Source organism: Pseudomicrostroma glucosiphilum (assembly GCF_003144135.1).
Source record: "Pseudomicrostroma glucosiphilum strain MCA 4718 unplaced genomic scaffold BCV69scaffold_7, whole genome shotgun sequence".
NCBI lineage: Eukaryota > Fungi > Basidiomycota > Exobasidiomycetes > Microstromatales > Microstromataceae > Microstroma > Microstroma glucosiphilum.
In genome coordinates this window covers 628,609-643,591 of record NW_020289919.1, presented here as the reverse complement: position 1 = coordinate 643,591, position 14,983 = coordinate 628,609, and the positions used below count along the sequence as shown (strand labels likewise).

Here is a 14,983-nt window from a genome sequence, read left to right as displayed (position 1 = left end):
TATAAGCTCTGCCCTCAGCCGTTCTCCATCCCCCCTTCCTTTCCTCTCCATCCCTCACTCTCCAGTCTACCCTCACTCAATCAGTCGATCAATTAAGACCGAGATGCATGCATCCATCTAATCATTAGCCATCTCGCAGCATTCTGAGCACAGGTGAGACTGGTGCCACGCCATCAAGACGGCGCTTGGGTAGGACTGAGCATCAGGTGAGTACAGCGTTGACTCGCTACTTCCTGCAGGTGAAGATGTCTTCGATGAATCAGACGCTTACGCAGATCATACCTTCCTCCCTTCAGGTCTCTCTCTGGATACTACGATACTACTCGTCGAAGGCATAGTCAAGCCGTCAACACTATCAATTGTCAACACTATCACTTTTGAACGCTATCACTGACACCGGCTGTCAATGATCAACGCTATCAGTCGTCAATATTATGAGTCGTCAACACCATCGGTACTCGACTCTGTACTATGTCTCGGCAGTACTATCACTCGTCAAGACTATCGGTCTCAACTCCATGAGTCATCAGCACTATGATTCGTGAAAGCCTGTCGATCGTCAACGCTGTCAAGCGCCGATACTATGGGTCGTCAAAGATACCAGCTGTCAACAAAGGGAGAAGGAGGAAGAGGAGAGAAAAACAATTTCAGGAACAGTGAGTAAGCCGATCGAGACCATCAGTAGGCAGGCCACATCAAGGGCTTTGTCAATATCGACACTGACCTTGATAGAATGTGCTCTGTAGGCACACCGTGCTCCCTCTCAGCACCGGCACTTCCAGCATGAGATTCAGCAAGCCGAGTCGCTCTTCGAGGAGACCTACGGACACACTCATGACGTAGAGAACGTCTCGTTGGACATAACAAAACAGCTACCGGACATCGAGCTTCTCTCCTCGACATTTCGGAAGAGGCTACTCGCCCTTGAAGGCCTCGATGCTGAGCTCACAGAGTCAGGTGCTGCTACCGCCGGACTTCTGGTGCACATGCCCTCGGGAGGAGTCTTTCGGAGGTCTTCTACGGGTGCCAGAGTGTATGTCTCCCACGACAGACCCGAGCCTTCTGGAGGCGTCAGCAAAGACCCTCTGCTGGATACAATCAGGCTCATGAAGGACTTCGCGACTGGGGACGAGACCATCAAAGGACTGACTGTGCCCAGCTGGCTCAGAGTCCAAGGCTTTCCTGCACAATTAGACGCACAGATTGACGCAAGCACGGTTGAGCAGTCGCCGGTGCTCACACGCCTGGTAGAGGACCTTCGCCTTCGCCCCGCTGAGACGCACACCGCGAAGTACTGGCTCGACCAACGTGCTTGTAGCCTGGCCGGACAGCTTGCAGCGCGTAGTCGCGCCTCTTCTTCCAGCTCCCTGCCGAAGAAGCTTATCTATCTTGGCGTAGGCATCGATGACGATCGAGTCAAGATGCTCTACGTCGGAAAGACAATTCGAGGCTATACTCGAATCGCTGAGCATGTACGCGCGACGGTGGCATGGACCATTGCCGGAGCTGATGCAGCCCCGCTGCACTATCAGACTGCTGCGGCATGTGATCAAGTCGTCTACTTTCCCTTGGTCGAGTCACTCTCTGGGGATCCTGCTGCTATTGCAACAACCCTGGCAATCTGGGAGTGGCTGCTCTGCTGGCTGCTCGGGACATACCAGCTCAATGCTGATCTGCTCCGTGCTCGGGCGTCGCACGGCCTGCCCTCTCTTCAAGGCATTCTCGGAATTAACAGCACTGCGTGCTTGGAGGGGCCCCGGCTAGCGACGTGCTCCCCTTGGAGTCGATGACCATGTTGGACCCACGGATCCTTTGCAAGGCGACTTGAGCCACGCTCTTGCGGCCTCCGGCGCTCACTTGCTTGGTCAGCGTGTTCTCCAGGCGCAAGGATATCACGCCGACATCAGCGCAGCCCGTGAGGGCATTCAGTTCATCAGGAGCCTCCTATCCGACAGGACCCAGACTCTCGCACTATCCGGCAAGCTGGAGTACCGTTGGCGGCTAGGAAAAGACGCTCGCGTCAAGTGCCTAGAATACGAGCTCAAGACTGAGGACAAGACGCAGCTCCAGGGTATGATGCTGGAGGGGGAGGACGAAATCTTGGTCCGCGTTCGAGTACGACTCGGAGCTTCTTTGCCCCAGAGCGATCTCTTCCTAGGCTGCACTGAGGAGGACAGGTCCCTCTACCAAGGGATCGTGCTGGAGATTGGTGCCGCCGGAGCCGACAAGTTTCCTCACAAAGTGCAGATCTTCCACGTCCCTTCTCTCCAAGCGCTCAGGCTCTGGCGGACCAAGTCTTTGGTATGCTGTCTGACGAAGAGCAAGCGCCAAGGCGAAGAGCTGCTGATGTCAAGAAGGAAGAGATTGCCGCTCGCCGCCCCCGCCATCGACTCTCTCGGACTGCCAGAAGCTGCAAGCTGGTGTTGCGCCCCTCAACCAGTTCATCTGCCTAGTGCTCGACGAGGACAGTCGCCTCTTCAGCTGGCTGGCAGATCCTCGAGACAGGGTAGCTGTGGCGGAGATTTTCACTACCCTCGGCTTTGGCCTTCGTGCGTGGACAGATCACAACTATCCACAAACGTTCGCCAGGCTGGTCACCGGCGGTACGGAGTTGTACGACTTCAGCCACGGCACTGCCTCGAGGCTCCCTCACCTGGCCCAAGAGGAAGCATTCGAGCTGCGACTGCTAGCCTTCGACAACAGCTGGATGAGGTGCCCGCGCCGCATCACTCCCATGGCCTATCAGACGCCCGAGGCGCAGCTAAGGAACGGTGCTTCTTTCACTGCCTTCCTCAACGCTGGTTCCGAGATGCTTGGGCTCCCTCTCCGCAACTTCAACTACCTCCCTCCTGGCTTCGAAGCCTCCGGCGACTTCAGCTACAAGGTCTCTGGCAAGACCGAGCACGGCACCTGGCGGTACAACCGGTGCGGCGGTCTGTATCTGATTGGTGGGGTGGCCTACCTCGACTCCTGCTAGGCAGACCTTCGAGGAGTCTTTGGAGTGAGGCCAGAGGATGGGCCTCTTGAGGCGACCTTGATGTGGCGATCGAACATCGCAACGTGCTCGAGGGAGGAGGATCTGGTTTCTGCGTTCAAGGTGGACAGAGTGGACGATCTAGTATCGACACATCTGGACGAATCCTCACGACGGGGGTATCAGAAGCGTGCTCGGTTCTGGGGATCCACGTCCTCGCTCAAGGAAAATTTCGAGGCTGCGGGAGAGGGATCTGGCGCTGGCGAGAGCGACGAAGTCACGTTCATCTCTGACCGAGCTTCACTTCAACTCCTACATATTCACCAAACCCCTCCCCTGTACTACCCTTGTTGTAAGAACCAGCACCGCTGCGACACTCTCATACGTGCCTATGTCACCACTGCTTCCTTACACCCTTACAAACGCTTACAGTATAACATGTAAGCGCTAAAACCAGTCGTGTACGCTCATAACGAGCATTGAGCAATAACGTCCAATCTCAAATGACTCGTCTGCGACCGTCTGATCTCGACGATGCCTGACGCTGATTCCCCGACGTCACCCCGAACACAGCCAAGTGATGTTCGTTCACCGCAATGCCGCCGATCTCAACATACTTCCCGAGGCTGGGAGAAGATACATCTGAACACGACACGCTCTCCATGTCTCTCTCTTTCGGGCCGTGGAAAGACTCACCTGCTGGTGAGAGAGAAGGAGCAAGTTCAGTGCGACAATAAACGCATCTGGTTCACTCAGACTCGTGCGTACGACAGTCGAGCCTTTCACGCTAGACGAGACGAAGCTATGCTGGCCACGCGGCGGGAAGCGGAGTCAGCTGCGAGCCGAATCCCTGTCACCAAGCGGATCTACTCGTTCCCCTACTCTGACGCGACAGCGACAAGCTCTTTCCTTCAGACATACTTCGAGCATCGTCCTTGACTTGTACTTATCCCAATCATGCCACTACAGCTCTTTGGAGACCAACAAGGAGAGGAGATCTGATTATTTTTTTCGGAGTGAAGCGAAGTTCAGTGGACAGGGGTGGGTAGGCGCTAGACAATAGTCCTCTATTCGACCTTGGCCAGCTCAATTCCACCGGTAGCACCGAGAGCAGACTTAATGCTGCCATAGAGACCGAACTGTCCACTGCATTCGTCGAATTAGATGATCGTAGGAAGATTGGGAGGTCGTTGGTAGCGATGAGGAGGTGGTACGAAGAGATGGTGGAAGTGTCAGTACTGCGTCTTGTGATTCAGACTCCGCGCCGCTCCCGCTCCCGTGCCTGCGCCTGGAGCCCTTTCCGCTTCGTTCCGTTCCGGCGTGAACACAGCCGCTACCGCCTTGGCTCTCCGCTTCGCTGCTCATTCCCATCACTGCTGTGCTGTTCATCTGTGTACTCACGCTGTCAAGGTACCGATCATGAAGAATCGAGCGGTCATACCACCGAAGAGACCCCTAACACCGAGTTCCGAGGAGATCTTCATGAGACGCGAGGTGGTAGTCTCTCCGGGGAGGGCACGGGTCTTGTTGATCTTGGACAGGAGGGTGTCGGCGGGCTGAGAGATGAAGGCGGCGGCGAGACCGGCAATGACACCTCCTCCAAGGTTGAGGCTGGTGAGGGTACCGGGGGAGAGCTGGTCCTTGGGCTTGCCGGTGAGGCCGACGAGCTGCTCGAGGGCTACCTCGAAGACGGCGAACTTGGCCATGGTGTAGGGGATCTGCTTGAACAGGATGGGACCGAAACTGGGGGAGAGGGCGGGAAGAGAGGGAGGTTGTCAGGACACGGACTCAAAGGTCCATCGCATCGCCTTCGCTTCGGCCAAGTCTCACCCAGAGTAGAAGCCCTTGACACCCTCCTCCTTTGCAATTCGGGCGAAACCACCGAGAAGACCGTTGGCGAAAGTGGGCTCGGAGACGAGACGGATACGAGTGGCCTCCAGAGGGCAGAGGGCAATGTCGGCAAAGAATTCGGCAATGGCAGAGGCGACCAGGTAGACGCTACCACGGTTCCTCTGGGCAGTCTCGTAGCCGAGGTTGTCAATGATGGTCTTCTTCCAGAATTCGTATCCTCCGAACTTGAGGGCTCCCTGCAGGAAGTAACCGGCGGCAGTGGGGCCGAAACCGGTCAGGAGGGCACCGGAACCCTCCTTTGCGATGACCTGGCGGAAACCAGCGACCATACCCTGGGAGGTGAGAGGGACGGCAATGGTAGGCAGCGATTGATCAGCAAGGCTGAGCGTAGCCATGTATCGAAGCATTGCCAGAAACTCACCCTGTTGTAGATCTCGGGTTGCAGCTGGATACGGGTCTGTGTTGTGAAAGGTATGCGAAAAGCGATAGCCAGTGAGGTGAGTGAATTATTCCTTTCGAACGCAGCTCAAGCGAGCGAGCGATGAGCCCTGCCTGATACACACCTTGACGACATCAACAGGAGTCATGGCTCCGTGGGTGACGGCACACTAGCAGGAGGGAAGAAAGAGAAGGTGTAGGTAGTGTCAGAATCTTCGCAGCATCGCGCCTCCCTCCCCTCTACGCAGCCTCGACTGATCCGCCCAAGCTGCACAGCCAGCTCCCCCTTCTTCCCTTACCCAACCCCTTTTCCGTGTCCACTGCGTATCCCCACCCATACTCACACCAATGGCACCAGCGAGGGCGAATCGGGCATAAAGGTCCACACCAGTGGGCTTCTTGAGTCCCTCGAGGGGGGCCTGCACAGGGAACTTGGCAGGCGCAGAACCGTTGAGTCCGGCGAACATGGGAGAAGTGTACATCTTGAGTCGTAAAGGTGAGGGTGAGGGAGGGGAAACGGATCTAAGGGGGTATGGTGTGAGGAGGTTGTGCGCTTGCGCTTGAGTGGTGGTGAGGAGGAGGAGGAGGAGGAGAGGAAAAAGGGAAAGGAACGAGGTTGATGTGAGATACCAGCCGCCCCCCACGCACGCAACTCGCCCCGCCTAGGCCTGTCCGTGGGTTTGATCGGGGGCGGCGGCCTCACGCCAAAAGAGGCGAATCTTCCCGACCCACGAACATCTTTGATTGCGCGCGGTGGCTGCTGCACGCCAGACGCACGCCAGGGGGTCGGACACATCGGATCGGCGACTAGGCCCGGCGCGGACACACAATCACTCAGTCATACAGGCACGACGCGCACCTTGAACATGTTCTCGCGAGTTGGGATGATCACGAAGAATGATAATGATGATGATGATGATGACGATACTGATGATGACGATTCTGATGATGAGATATTCAAGATGATGAAGATGAACACGATGACGATGATAAAGGACAGTACTGATAAAAGGTGGTCTTACGCACGCAGTAGGAGCACCAGGTAAGGGAGCCACAGCCCACTCTGTCTGCGCCATTGCTACATCACACCCAATTCTTTCCCCACTCTTCCCACCCTCTCACTTCTTCTTTGCAGCCGGGTTGATTGCAATGACAGTAATCACTGGCGGACTCTTGTCCCCCACCCGCGCAGAGATGACCACGGGAATCGTCTGCAGCACCTTGACCGTCTGGATACTGTGGCCACTGGGCGGCGCCTGCACGCCGACAAAGCTCACATCGTCCTCGCGGAAGGTGCGACTCTTCTCCCGTTGCATAGACGTCGTGCGCCCCATGCTAGCAGACGCAAGAGGCTTGCCTGCGGACCCATCGATGTTGTCGTCGTCGTCTTCGAACAAGGCCGCTTCGTCCTCCTGCGCCTGCGATGAAGCGTCAATCTTGCTATTGGCGATAGCAGCTTCGTGGCGATCGGCACGTTCCTTGAGAGCCCTGAGGTGCGCATCGTCATTCGTCTCAGCGAGCCAAGAGATCGTGTCCACGCCCTTGCGCCAGTAGATGCTCAGCTCGTTGGTCCGTTCGTCAAAGGTGTGGTGCTCCGTAGGGATCTGATCCAGATGAACCCTCTTCTCGATGCCAAATTCGGGGACCACCACGTCAAAGGCTGCATCCAAGACGCCCACAACAGTAGCCTCTCGAACGACAGGTCCATACCTTACGGTCAAGTCGTGCAGCAACAAGCAGAGGTAGAGGTGCTGCGACTGCTCTTGAGCCAGCTTTGCTGCATCACGCTTGACGTTGCACTGCTGGGCAATCTTCGCCATCCCTTCGCGGTCAACGGGGAAGCTGTCTGAGCCCTGCAGGACGGCATCGAGTTGACGGTGAACCATCACGTCGGCATAGCGTCGAATGGGAGAGGTAAAGTGCGTGTACACCGGCACATTCAGAGCATAGTGGCCGTACTTTGCAATGTCGGTCATGCCACCACAAAAGTACTTGGCCTTTTGCATCCCCTTTGTGACCAGTGCTTCGAGCGCAAAGCGAGACTTTGGGTCCGTCACCTGCTGCAAGCTTGCATGTAGAGCTCCAGCTGAAGAGACGTCGATGTTGAACCCCATCTGCTTCGCTCTCCTGGCAAAGCCGTCCAGTCGCCGTTCGATTGGTTTCTCGTGTCGTCTGAGCATTGCCGTCTCGGGCATGCCTGCTGCGATGCGCTGCGACACCGCAATGTTCGCGGCCAGCATGAACTCTTCGATCAACTGGTTTGCCTCCCGCCCATGAGAGACGGTCGCGTCATGTGGCAAGCCATCCTCGTCCAGCTGAAAGTTGAGCTTGACATTGTCGACTCGCAGAGCTCCCTCATCGAAGCGACGAGCGCGCATCTTCCTTGAAAACCCATACAGCGTCATAATGTCACCCGCAATCTTCTCTTGAGAAGTGCCAGAAGAGATCTTGTCGGCAGGTAGAGACTTGCCGTCAATGACAGCTTGTGCATCCTCGTACGCCAGCTTGGCGCAAGACTTTATGATGGTCCGGCCAAACCACGTCCCGATTATACGGGCCTCCTTGTTCATCGTGAACACTGCAGAGAAGCACAGCCTCTCTACGCCTGGCACGAGCGAGCAAAGCTCCTCGCTCAGAGTCGATGGAAGCATGGGCACGACCCGTTGAACAAGATACACAGACGTACATCTCTTCCTTGCCTCTCGATCGAGGGCCGAGTTCATCTTGACAAAGTGCGAGACGTCGGCAATGTGCACACCAACTTCGTACAGACCGCCTTCCAGTGGAGTGACACTAACAGCATCGTCCAAATCCTTTGCCGTCGCAGGGTCAATGGTAAAGACGTCGACATTGCGAAAGTCTCTCCTCGTCTCCAGCTCCCGGTCCGGAATCGAGTATGGCAGAGGAGGGATGCACTTGAGGGCATTCTCGGCAAAGTCTTCGGTAGCAGTGGAGAGGTTGTCCTTCAAGATGGCCTGCGTCTCTGCTTCGACGTTGCCCATCACTCCGATCTCCTCCACCAGTGTCCCAAAGGGATGAAGAGAGGTGATCGGCCAACGCTTGATCGCAACGGTGACCATGATCGTGGCGTACTTCTCCTGTCCTCCGGGCTCCCAGAAAGCAGCGGGAGCTTGATCGGCCGGGATGGCAATGAGGGGAGTCGTCTTGTTGAGCGGCCTGTGCCAAACAATCTTCGGCCGAGCCGCAGCATCTTGTTGGGAGTCACCAGCACTCGCCCCGTCGCGGAGCGCTCTTTCGGCCTGCTGCTTTTCCTTGGTAGCAGCAGAGGAAGGACGCAGCAGACCAATGGTCCCGCAAAAGAGCTGCCCAGGTGTTCGCTCCACAATGGCGACAACGTGACCTGCAAGAGCCGGTGGAGCCTGCTCAGTGTCCTCCTCTTCGTCCACCAGACGCAGCTGAGCGCCTTCGACTTCTAAATCGTCCTTGGCCTTGTCAGGCTTACGCGATACAACGCCATTCTCCTCCTTGTGCTTCTTCTTGTCCTCTTTAGCCTTCTTGTTCAACCAAACTTCCTGTGGATCGAGGAGCTCGACGGCAACGATGTCACCTGCGAGCGCACGGTTGCGGTCTCGGGATCCTGAGATGTAGATGTCAGAGTCTAGTACTTCGGTGCAGACGTAAGCATCAGAGCGGTTGCGCTTGTCGACACGAATCTGCCCAACAACAATCTTTCCAGCTGCGAGGAGGGGCGGAAGGGAAGCCTGAGGGAGGTAGGATCCGAACAGGGCCTTGCGTTGCGACGCAGCATTGCCTTGCTGCTGAGCTGCAAATTGCTGACCGAAGACACCCTGATTGCTAAGCATGGCTGGGTTGAAACCACTCATGCTGCCAGCACCGCCGTACGAGGCATTCTTGATGTGACCACTGCTAGCCTGAGAGCGGAATTGATGAAGCGTTGCTAGCTGAGCCTGAGCCTGCGCCAGGTCGCCAATCTGAGCACCGGATCCTGGACCCCCATTGATCCGTCTCGACGGAGTGCCAGTGACGCTGCCCGTTCGGTTGTGCATACTAGCGCGATTACCTGCTCCGGCACCACCACCGAAACCATCAGCCAGCTCACCACCCATGCCGAGGGTCGAAAGATTGAGCAGACCGCCACCCGCCATGAGATATTCGGGCGAGAGAGCAGACGACAATTGAATGGAAGGGTGACTGAAGTGACCGCCACGCGAAGGATGTGACGGCTGCTGCTGCTGCTGCTGCTGAGACTGTTGCAGTGAGGCGATGTTGGGGAATGAAAAAGCGGGATTCGGTTGCATCGTTCCCGCGGCAGCAGTATCACTCAAGTCTGCTCCACCTTTGGCTCCGACCATGGACGAGTGGCGGCGGTTGTGACCTCTATCGCCCGATTGCTGCTGTCCGGACTGTTGCTGACCAATGCTACCGATGCCGCCAAAATTAAAGTTTGACAATGACTGGGCAGGCTGGTGCAGTCGGCGGGAGCCTGGTGTTGTGCTAGAACGCTCTGACTGAAGCTGTCCTCCCAGAGAAGCGAGAGGGTTGAAAGAGCCTTGCTGTTGCAGTAGTTGCTGTTGCTGTAGCTGCAACAACTCAATCTGCTGCTGCAGGGCCAGTCTCTCGGCTGCAAAGTCAGTCTGCTGTAGTCCTGCATTGCCACCAAAGCGAGACTGCATGCCAGACATGTCGCTTCCTGTCCTCCTATGAGGCAGCTGTGTCTGATGCGAAGCCTCCTGCGATTGCTGTTGGTAAGCACGTGTAGGGTCAAAGGCGCCAGTGCCCATAAACTCGGCTACAGAAGCGCCGTCATCGGTCGACCCATCCTCGTAGTCAAATGGAATCGTAGCGAGGCCACCAGGTGTATAGCCAAGCTCAGCAAAGCGATTTTGAAGGCTGAGCTGGCGATTGTGAGAGAGGTTGCGAAGATCCTGACTGGTTGGCCTGCTGTTAATCTGCTGGTCCGCAGCGCTACCGCCATGTCGAGCAATGGCAGATTGGAAGGCTGCTGTTCCAGCAAAACGCGGGCCTCCGGATCGATTATGACTAGCCGATTGCTGCAAGACAGGAGGCGAGGTGACTTCTGAGTTCTCTCCCACGCTTGCAAGACTGCCGAGCGACCGGAAGGGTGAGCCGTGATTGCCAGGTAGCTTGAGCTCCCTCTGAAGCTGCGACTGAAGCTGAGCCTCTCGAGCGGCGAGCTGGTCCCCCAGCGCAGCAAGGTCCAAGGGAGCTTCGCGATCGCCCTGACGTAGCGGTGTCGAGTATTGCTGCCCAGGGCTGCTGTTAGATGTCTGCATTGGAGTCGCTTTCATGTCCTGAAGAAGAAAGAGCCAGAAAGAGGGTGGAGCGGAGCGTGAATAGGGGGTCATCGCACCAAGGATACCAGAGTTGACATATACTCACATGTATCAAGTGCTGGAGGTTGTTCATGGCCGATCCGGGATCTGCTTGCGTCCCACCATTGGAAGAAAGAGATGCTGATCCTCGGTGACCACCACCGCCCCTCCGACCACTGCCGCCACTGGATCTGCCTGGTGTGACCAGATTCGACTGCGTGTTACGTTGCTGCTGGTCTCGAGGGGGTGCGTGAGTGGAGCCTGCTGAGCCTGAGCCCGAGGGTGACTGTCTTGACTTCTGTGAAGGTGTCTGAGCACCACCCGCTGTTGCCGGCACGGTGGCAGGTGAAGAAGCTCTTCCTGCACCACCTCCCCTCGTGGGTGTGCCTGCGCCCGCTGAGGCATTGCTGCCACCACTGGTGGCTCTAGATGGCTTAGGTCTGCGATCGTCGGCCATGGCAGAAAGGTCTAGTTGCGTTGGCGAGCTCGTCAGGTTCGTCAGGGGCCCAATTGTACTTGAGCCGAGATGAAGTATGAAAGAATGGAAGAGATAATGAGTCTAGAGATCAAATGACTGTGGTTTTGGTCGACAGATAGCCAGCGAAATAGTCTTGCCAGGACAATGGGAAGGAGTTTTCGTCAAGGGTCTTTGTCAGAGGGCTGAGTCGTTACTGGAGTGTGCGTAGAGTGGCGGTCGTTGCAGTCGCGTTACGCGTGAAGGGTAGTAAGCACGCTGTAGGGTGAGTAGACCGTTGAGGTGGCAAGGCAGACTGGGGAAGGGAGGGGAAGTCGTACCAAGGGTGAGGGTGAGAGTAATGGTGGTGGTGGGGATACAAGGGCGAGATGGTGGATGACGATGCTGTACTGGGAAGAGGTGATGAGGCGATGAAGGTTGGCTGCCTGTGGCCCTGCCCTGCCTCGCCTCGCCTCGCCCCTCCACGTCTTTTCGGCGCGACAGACTGACAGACCAACAAGGCGTCGCACGGACAGCAGCAGCAGCAGCAGCAGCCAAGCCCCGCCCAGACCAGACCACCAAGGGGAGCGAGCCAGCCAAGGGAGCAAGCCGCCCTGGTCTGGCCGCTACTCTGCTCGTCTACCAAGTCACCTCGTATTCACCTCCTTGGTCACAGGCTGATCAGCACAGCATGACGCACTTTGCTACCACGCCAGCAGGCATATAGCTACCACCGAGTAGCACACCACCAGAGCAGCGCCCTTGAGTGCAAAGGTCGGGCAGTGATCGCCAGGGCCGAAATTGACCTGGCCCGGTGCCTGGCATTCGTCGGCCCGAACGCGCCATGCCGCCGAGGCAGACGCTCAAGGTGACCATTTACGCTGGCGCCGGTGATGCTACAAGAGACTTCTCGCACGCTTCGATACAGCGTTCATCCTTGTGTGGCCTGCTCGCCGCAAGTGCCCTTTCACAGAACGGCTTCAGCGTCACGCTCGTTGGGCCGCAGGACATCCAGAAAGGCGAAGGTATCACGATCTCTCTGACGAGTTCGCTCAGGAGGTTGCTCACTCGTCTGCACCTCCTCGCGGATCATGACGGTGATGCGACGACGTTGGACCTGCATGATCTTCGTGCAAGGGTCCTGACGAAAGTGAATGAAGAGGCCCAGCTCTTCAGGTACATTGCAACCGACTCGCCCGCCTCCTTCGAGACGTCATCTTCCGCTTCTTCCCCCACGCTCCTGCTGACGGACGGGACGAGTGTCAAGAACGATGTTCTGCTGTGCTGCGATCCATCTCCCTCGCTACTCTCTTGCTGCGTTTCTCTGCCCTCTTCGCCCTCGCAGGTCGACGCACGCAGTCCTGTTCTCCTGTTTTACGATGTGCCCTGGTCGGTCACTCATCGAGCAATCTTCGGTCCAGCAGCGTACAGCGTGGGAAACGAAGAACGCCAAAGTCCTTCCAGCTTCAGCGCTCTAGATCTCTCGCAATGGTTGCTGGATGCTCTGAGCCTCTCCTTCGTCCTCACTCAAGCCGCCATTCCTCACGCTGTAGGTGTGGCCCTGCAAGTCTATTCCGATGTCAGAAGGGAGCATCTCAGGTCTCTAGCAGAGCTGACTGAGACGGGAGAGCGTCTGGACGAAGAGACGCTGGAGGGCTTCTTGGACAAGGACTGGCTCGCTGAGCTGGAGGATTCCTGGAGCAGGAGGTATTTGAGCAACATCTGACACCCAGGGTCACGATTGTAGCTGACATTGCAATGTATAACATTCCCTTTCAACTCTATCCACCAAAAGCATGTTCTTCCTATTTCTCAGTATTTCCCTACTTCATCTTTACCTGCCCTCCACCTCTACTGCGCCGGGTTCCCCCTCTTGTCCAGCTTGGCCTTGAGCTCCGAAGCCTCCTCGAGTGTCTCGTCGGTAGTACGGTTCGAGTAGCCCTTTTCAGCTAGATCCCGCTCGATCTTCGAATTGTTGGACTCGGGCTCAGCTGCGAAGTTCTGTGAGAGAGCAGGGCGAGAAGAGGGGAGGCCAACAGTGGAGACGCAGCCGTCAGCATAGGCTCGGTTTGAGGATCTGAGGTACTAGCGGACTAGGTTGCGAGAAAACTCACCTCTGCATTACCTGGTGCCCGGGTCTTGAAGATGTCGTCGTTGATACCCTTGCCGGTGTCGGTGACCTGGCCGCCATTCTCGCCAATGGTCTGCTCCGTCTTCTTGAACTGGGAGTCGGTGGTGTTGGCGGACGACATGATGGATGGTACGTTGCAAATTGGATTGGTCTACGGGAATGTGTGGAAAGGAGGAGGCCCTTACCTCCCAAAGGCCTTCTAATGTCTCTCTCAGAGCTGGCCGTGGCTACGCATTCCTGATCCCCGTGGACCCTTGCCCGCCTCGTGCGACCAGGGCCAATTGCCAGGGAGTGGTGACATCAGCTCCTGGTCCGCTGCCAGACTGCTTTCTGCCTTGGCCTGCAGTCGTGTTGCGTAACCCTCGCGAAGGACTACTGCTCGACGCACAGACGCACCCACGCGAGCCACAAGTGGAGCCGCTCGCTTGCTGATTCAAAGACAAGTGGAGCAACACTCTCGCCGCGTGGCCGGTAGAAGGGAGCCGAGGGGGTGTGTGTGTGGGCTCGTCTAGACTTGCTGCACCCTGAAGCGGGACAGGCGGCGACGGCGGCGTAAGAGGGAATCAATCATAATTCAGTCTGGATCGGCTTGGCTAGTGTTGTCTTTGTACTTGGTAGTCGTATCACACCTCTACTTTTCGCCCCTCTGTCCTCGTCACTCACCATGGCTCCCTCTCTACACATCTCCGCCGGTCCCGACGCCTCGTCTTTGGAGCCTCTGGCCGTGAACCACGATGAGATTCCTCTGACCATCGACTCGCCAAACTTTCGTGGTCGAGCCACTGTCCGCATCAAGTCCTTCACTGGGCACGACCCCGAGGGGGTGGAGCACCACTCGGACTGCAGCTACTTCAACGAGGAGCGGCGGCGTGGTATAACCTGGTCTATCCAGATCCAGGGACGCTTCCTTGGAGAAGAGGAAGTGAGCGCAGATGATATCCTCTTTGGCAACGCCTTTGAGCGGTCCATTGCTTCTCATCTACCTTATGGCACTTCTCTCGCGCTGCAATTCGTGAAGGTAGTGGACCCTAATATGCAGCATGATCTGTATTGCGATAAGCCGTGGGCCTTTTCGCCCTTTGTTGCAACTATTACCCATCTAAATGTGCAGCGTCTGGAGAAGGAAGCTCTCACCTCCTCGTCCTCCGCCAAGGACGACTTCAAGGTAGAGGGCTACCCTGCTTTCCCCACTCCTGACTCGTCAGAGGGAAAGAACAGTACAGCCGCAAAAGGCACCGAGGGCTATACGGTAGACGATGTCTCTGCACTGGTCATCTCGGACGAGAAGGACGACCGGGGGCGCAATCAGCTTGCAAACCGTTACAAGGACAGTGGACTCACCGTCGACGCCTCCACCCTTGCCGGACTAAACTGGCCAGCAGACGAGACCTCGGGGGACAAAGAAGCTGCTGCTGCTCGTCGAAAGCTACTAGGAGCAGATGCAGCGCGCAGGCAGAAAGTTATGGTCACACCACAGGACGTCTTTACTGCCGACTTTTGCAATGGTTTCCTCGACTTTAATACACTCAATCTCAATTTGCCCTTCTCGGGAGGACTACACTTTGATCTGAAGAAGTATTGGGATGGACAACCGGTCAATTACTATTGCAAGAACCGAAAGACGGGAAAGATCTACTTTGTCGTCTCTTTCAACATTCAGGATATGGAAGCCTAGGGCGTTCAGTGCAAGGGGAGGGTAATGTGGAGTATGATACAGCTGGGTGGACCCACAAGATGGCAACGCAATGTAATGAAAAGAAGCGCGCACGCACGCACGGTCATGTACACAGAATTTCAGCAATGATAGATAACATTCAAGA

General features: G+C 56.6%; 6 protein-coding genes across 6 annotated transcripts; 3 read left to right on the top strand and 3 right to left on the bottom strand.

Moving 5' to 3' along the window:
* Nucleotides 1-434: 434 nt before the first annotated feature.
* Nucleotides 435-2,977, top strand: BCV69DRAFT_277425 (hypothetical protein; the record flags this gene model as incomplete). Its single annotated transcript, XM_025491153.1, has 5 exons — nucleotides 435-522; nucleotides 574-656; nucleotides 747-1,472; nucleotides 1,882-2,301; nucleotides 2,408-2,977. 5 exons carry the CDS (start codon nucleotides 435-437, stop codon nucleotides 2,975-2,977), a joined length of 1,887 nt encoding a protein of 628 aa, XP_025347919.1.
* A 989-nt stretch (nucleotides 2,978-3,966) lies between these two features.
* Nucleotides 3,967-5,858, bottom strand: BCV69DRAFT_282980 (mitochondrial carrier). Its single transcript, XM_025492546.1, has 6 exons — nucleotides 5,608-5,858; nucleotides 5,389-5,433; nucleotides 5,247-5,282; nucleotides 4,805-5,157; nucleotides 4,376-4,717; nucleotides 3,967-4,120 (listed from the first exon to the last, which is right to left on the bottom strand). The coding sequence occupies exons 1-6, from the start codon at nucleotides 5,743-5,745 to the stop codon at nucleotides 4,042-4,044; spliced, it is 993 nt and encodes a 330-aa protein (XP_025347918.1). The 5' UTR covers nucleotides 5,746-5,858; the 3' UTR covers nucleotides 3,967-4,041.
* Nucleotides 5,859-6,134: 276 nt separating this feature from the next.
* Nucleotides 6,135-11,455, bottom strand: BCV69DRAFT_270450 (RNB-domain-containing protein). The gene is made up of 2 exons (XM_025490926.1): nucleotides 10,646-11,455; nucleotides 6,135-10,557 (listed from the first exon to the last, which is right to left on the bottom strand). The coding sequence occupies exons 1-2, from the start codon at nucleotides 11,033-11,035 to the stop codon at nucleotides 6,382-6,384; spliced, it is 4,566 nt and encodes a 1,521-aa protein (XP_025347917.1). The 5' UTR covers nucleotides 11,036-11,455; the 3' UTR covers nucleotides 6,135-6,381.
* A 148-nt stretch (nucleotides 11,456-11,603) lies between these two features.
* Nucleotides 11,604-12,873, top strand: BCV69DRAFT_282978 (hypothetical protein). The gene has a single exon (XM_025492545.1). The coding sequence runs from the start codon at nucleotides 11,877-11,879 to the stop codon at nucleotides 12,756-12,758; it is 882 nt and encodes a 293-aa protein (XP_025347916.1). The 5' UTR covers nucleotides 11,604-11,876; the 3' UTR covers nucleotides 12,759-12,873.
* Nucleotides 12,874-12,883: 10 nt separating this feature from the next.
* BCV69DRAFT_270447 (hypothetical protein) lies at nucleotides 12,884-13,284 on the bottom strand (the record flags this gene model as incomplete). The annotated part of the gene is made up of 2 exons (XM_025490925.1): nucleotides 12,884-13,033; nucleotides 13,147-13,284. 2 exons carry the CDS (start codon nucleotides 13,282-13,284, stop codon nucleotides 12,884-12,886), a joined length of 288 nt encoding a protein of 95 aa, XP_025347915.1.
* A 451-nt stretch (nucleotides 13,285-13,735) lies between these two features.
* Nucleotides 13,736-14,860, top strand: BCV69DRAFT_282977 (DUF1769-domain-containing protein). Its single transcript, XM_025492544.1, has one exon. The coding sequence runs from the start codon at nucleotides 13,828-13,830 to the stop codon at nucleotides 14,836-14,838; it is 1,011 nt and encodes a 336-aa protein (XP_025347914.1). The 5' UTR covers nucleotides 13,736-13,827; the 3' UTR covers nucleotides 14,839-14,860.
* Nucleotides 14,861-14,983: the final 123 nt, after the last annotated feature.

What these genes read in the sequence shown, in the direction of transcription:
- BCV69DRAFT_282980 (XM_025492546.1), bottom strand. Translation starts at nt 5,745, where the DNA reads ATGTACACTTCTCCCATGTTCGCCGGACTCAACGGTTCTGCGCCTGCC. An exon ending in CCCTCGCTGGTGCCATTGGT is followed by an intron (nt 5,434 to 5,607) that starts GTGAGTATGGGT and finishes CCCTCCTGCTAG; the next exon opens with TGTGCCGTCACCCACGGAGC. An exon ending in ATGATCGGTACCTTGACAGC is followed by an intron (nt 4,121 to 4,375) that starts GTGAGTACACAG and finishes CGACGAATGCAG; the next exon opens with TGGACAGTTCGGTCTCTATG.
- BCV69DRAFT_270450 (XM_025490926.1), bottom strand. Translation starts at nt 11,035, where the DNA reads ATGGCCGACGATCGCAGACCTAAGCCATCTAGAGCCACCAGTGGTGGC. An exon ending in ACCTCCAGCACTTGATACAT is followed by an intron (nt 10,558 to 10,645) that starts GTGAGTATATGT and finishes TTTCTTCTTCAG; the next exon opens with GACATGAAAGCGACTCCAAT.
- BCV69DRAFT_282978 (XM_025492545.1), top strand. Translation starts at nt 11,877, where the DNA reads ATGCCGCCGAGGCAGACGCTCAAGGTGACCATTTACGCTGGCGCCGGT.
- BCV69DRAFT_282977 (XM_025492544.1), top strand. Translation starts at nt 13,828, where the DNA reads ATGGCTCCCTCTCTACACATCTCCGCCGGTCCCGACGCCTCGTCTTTG.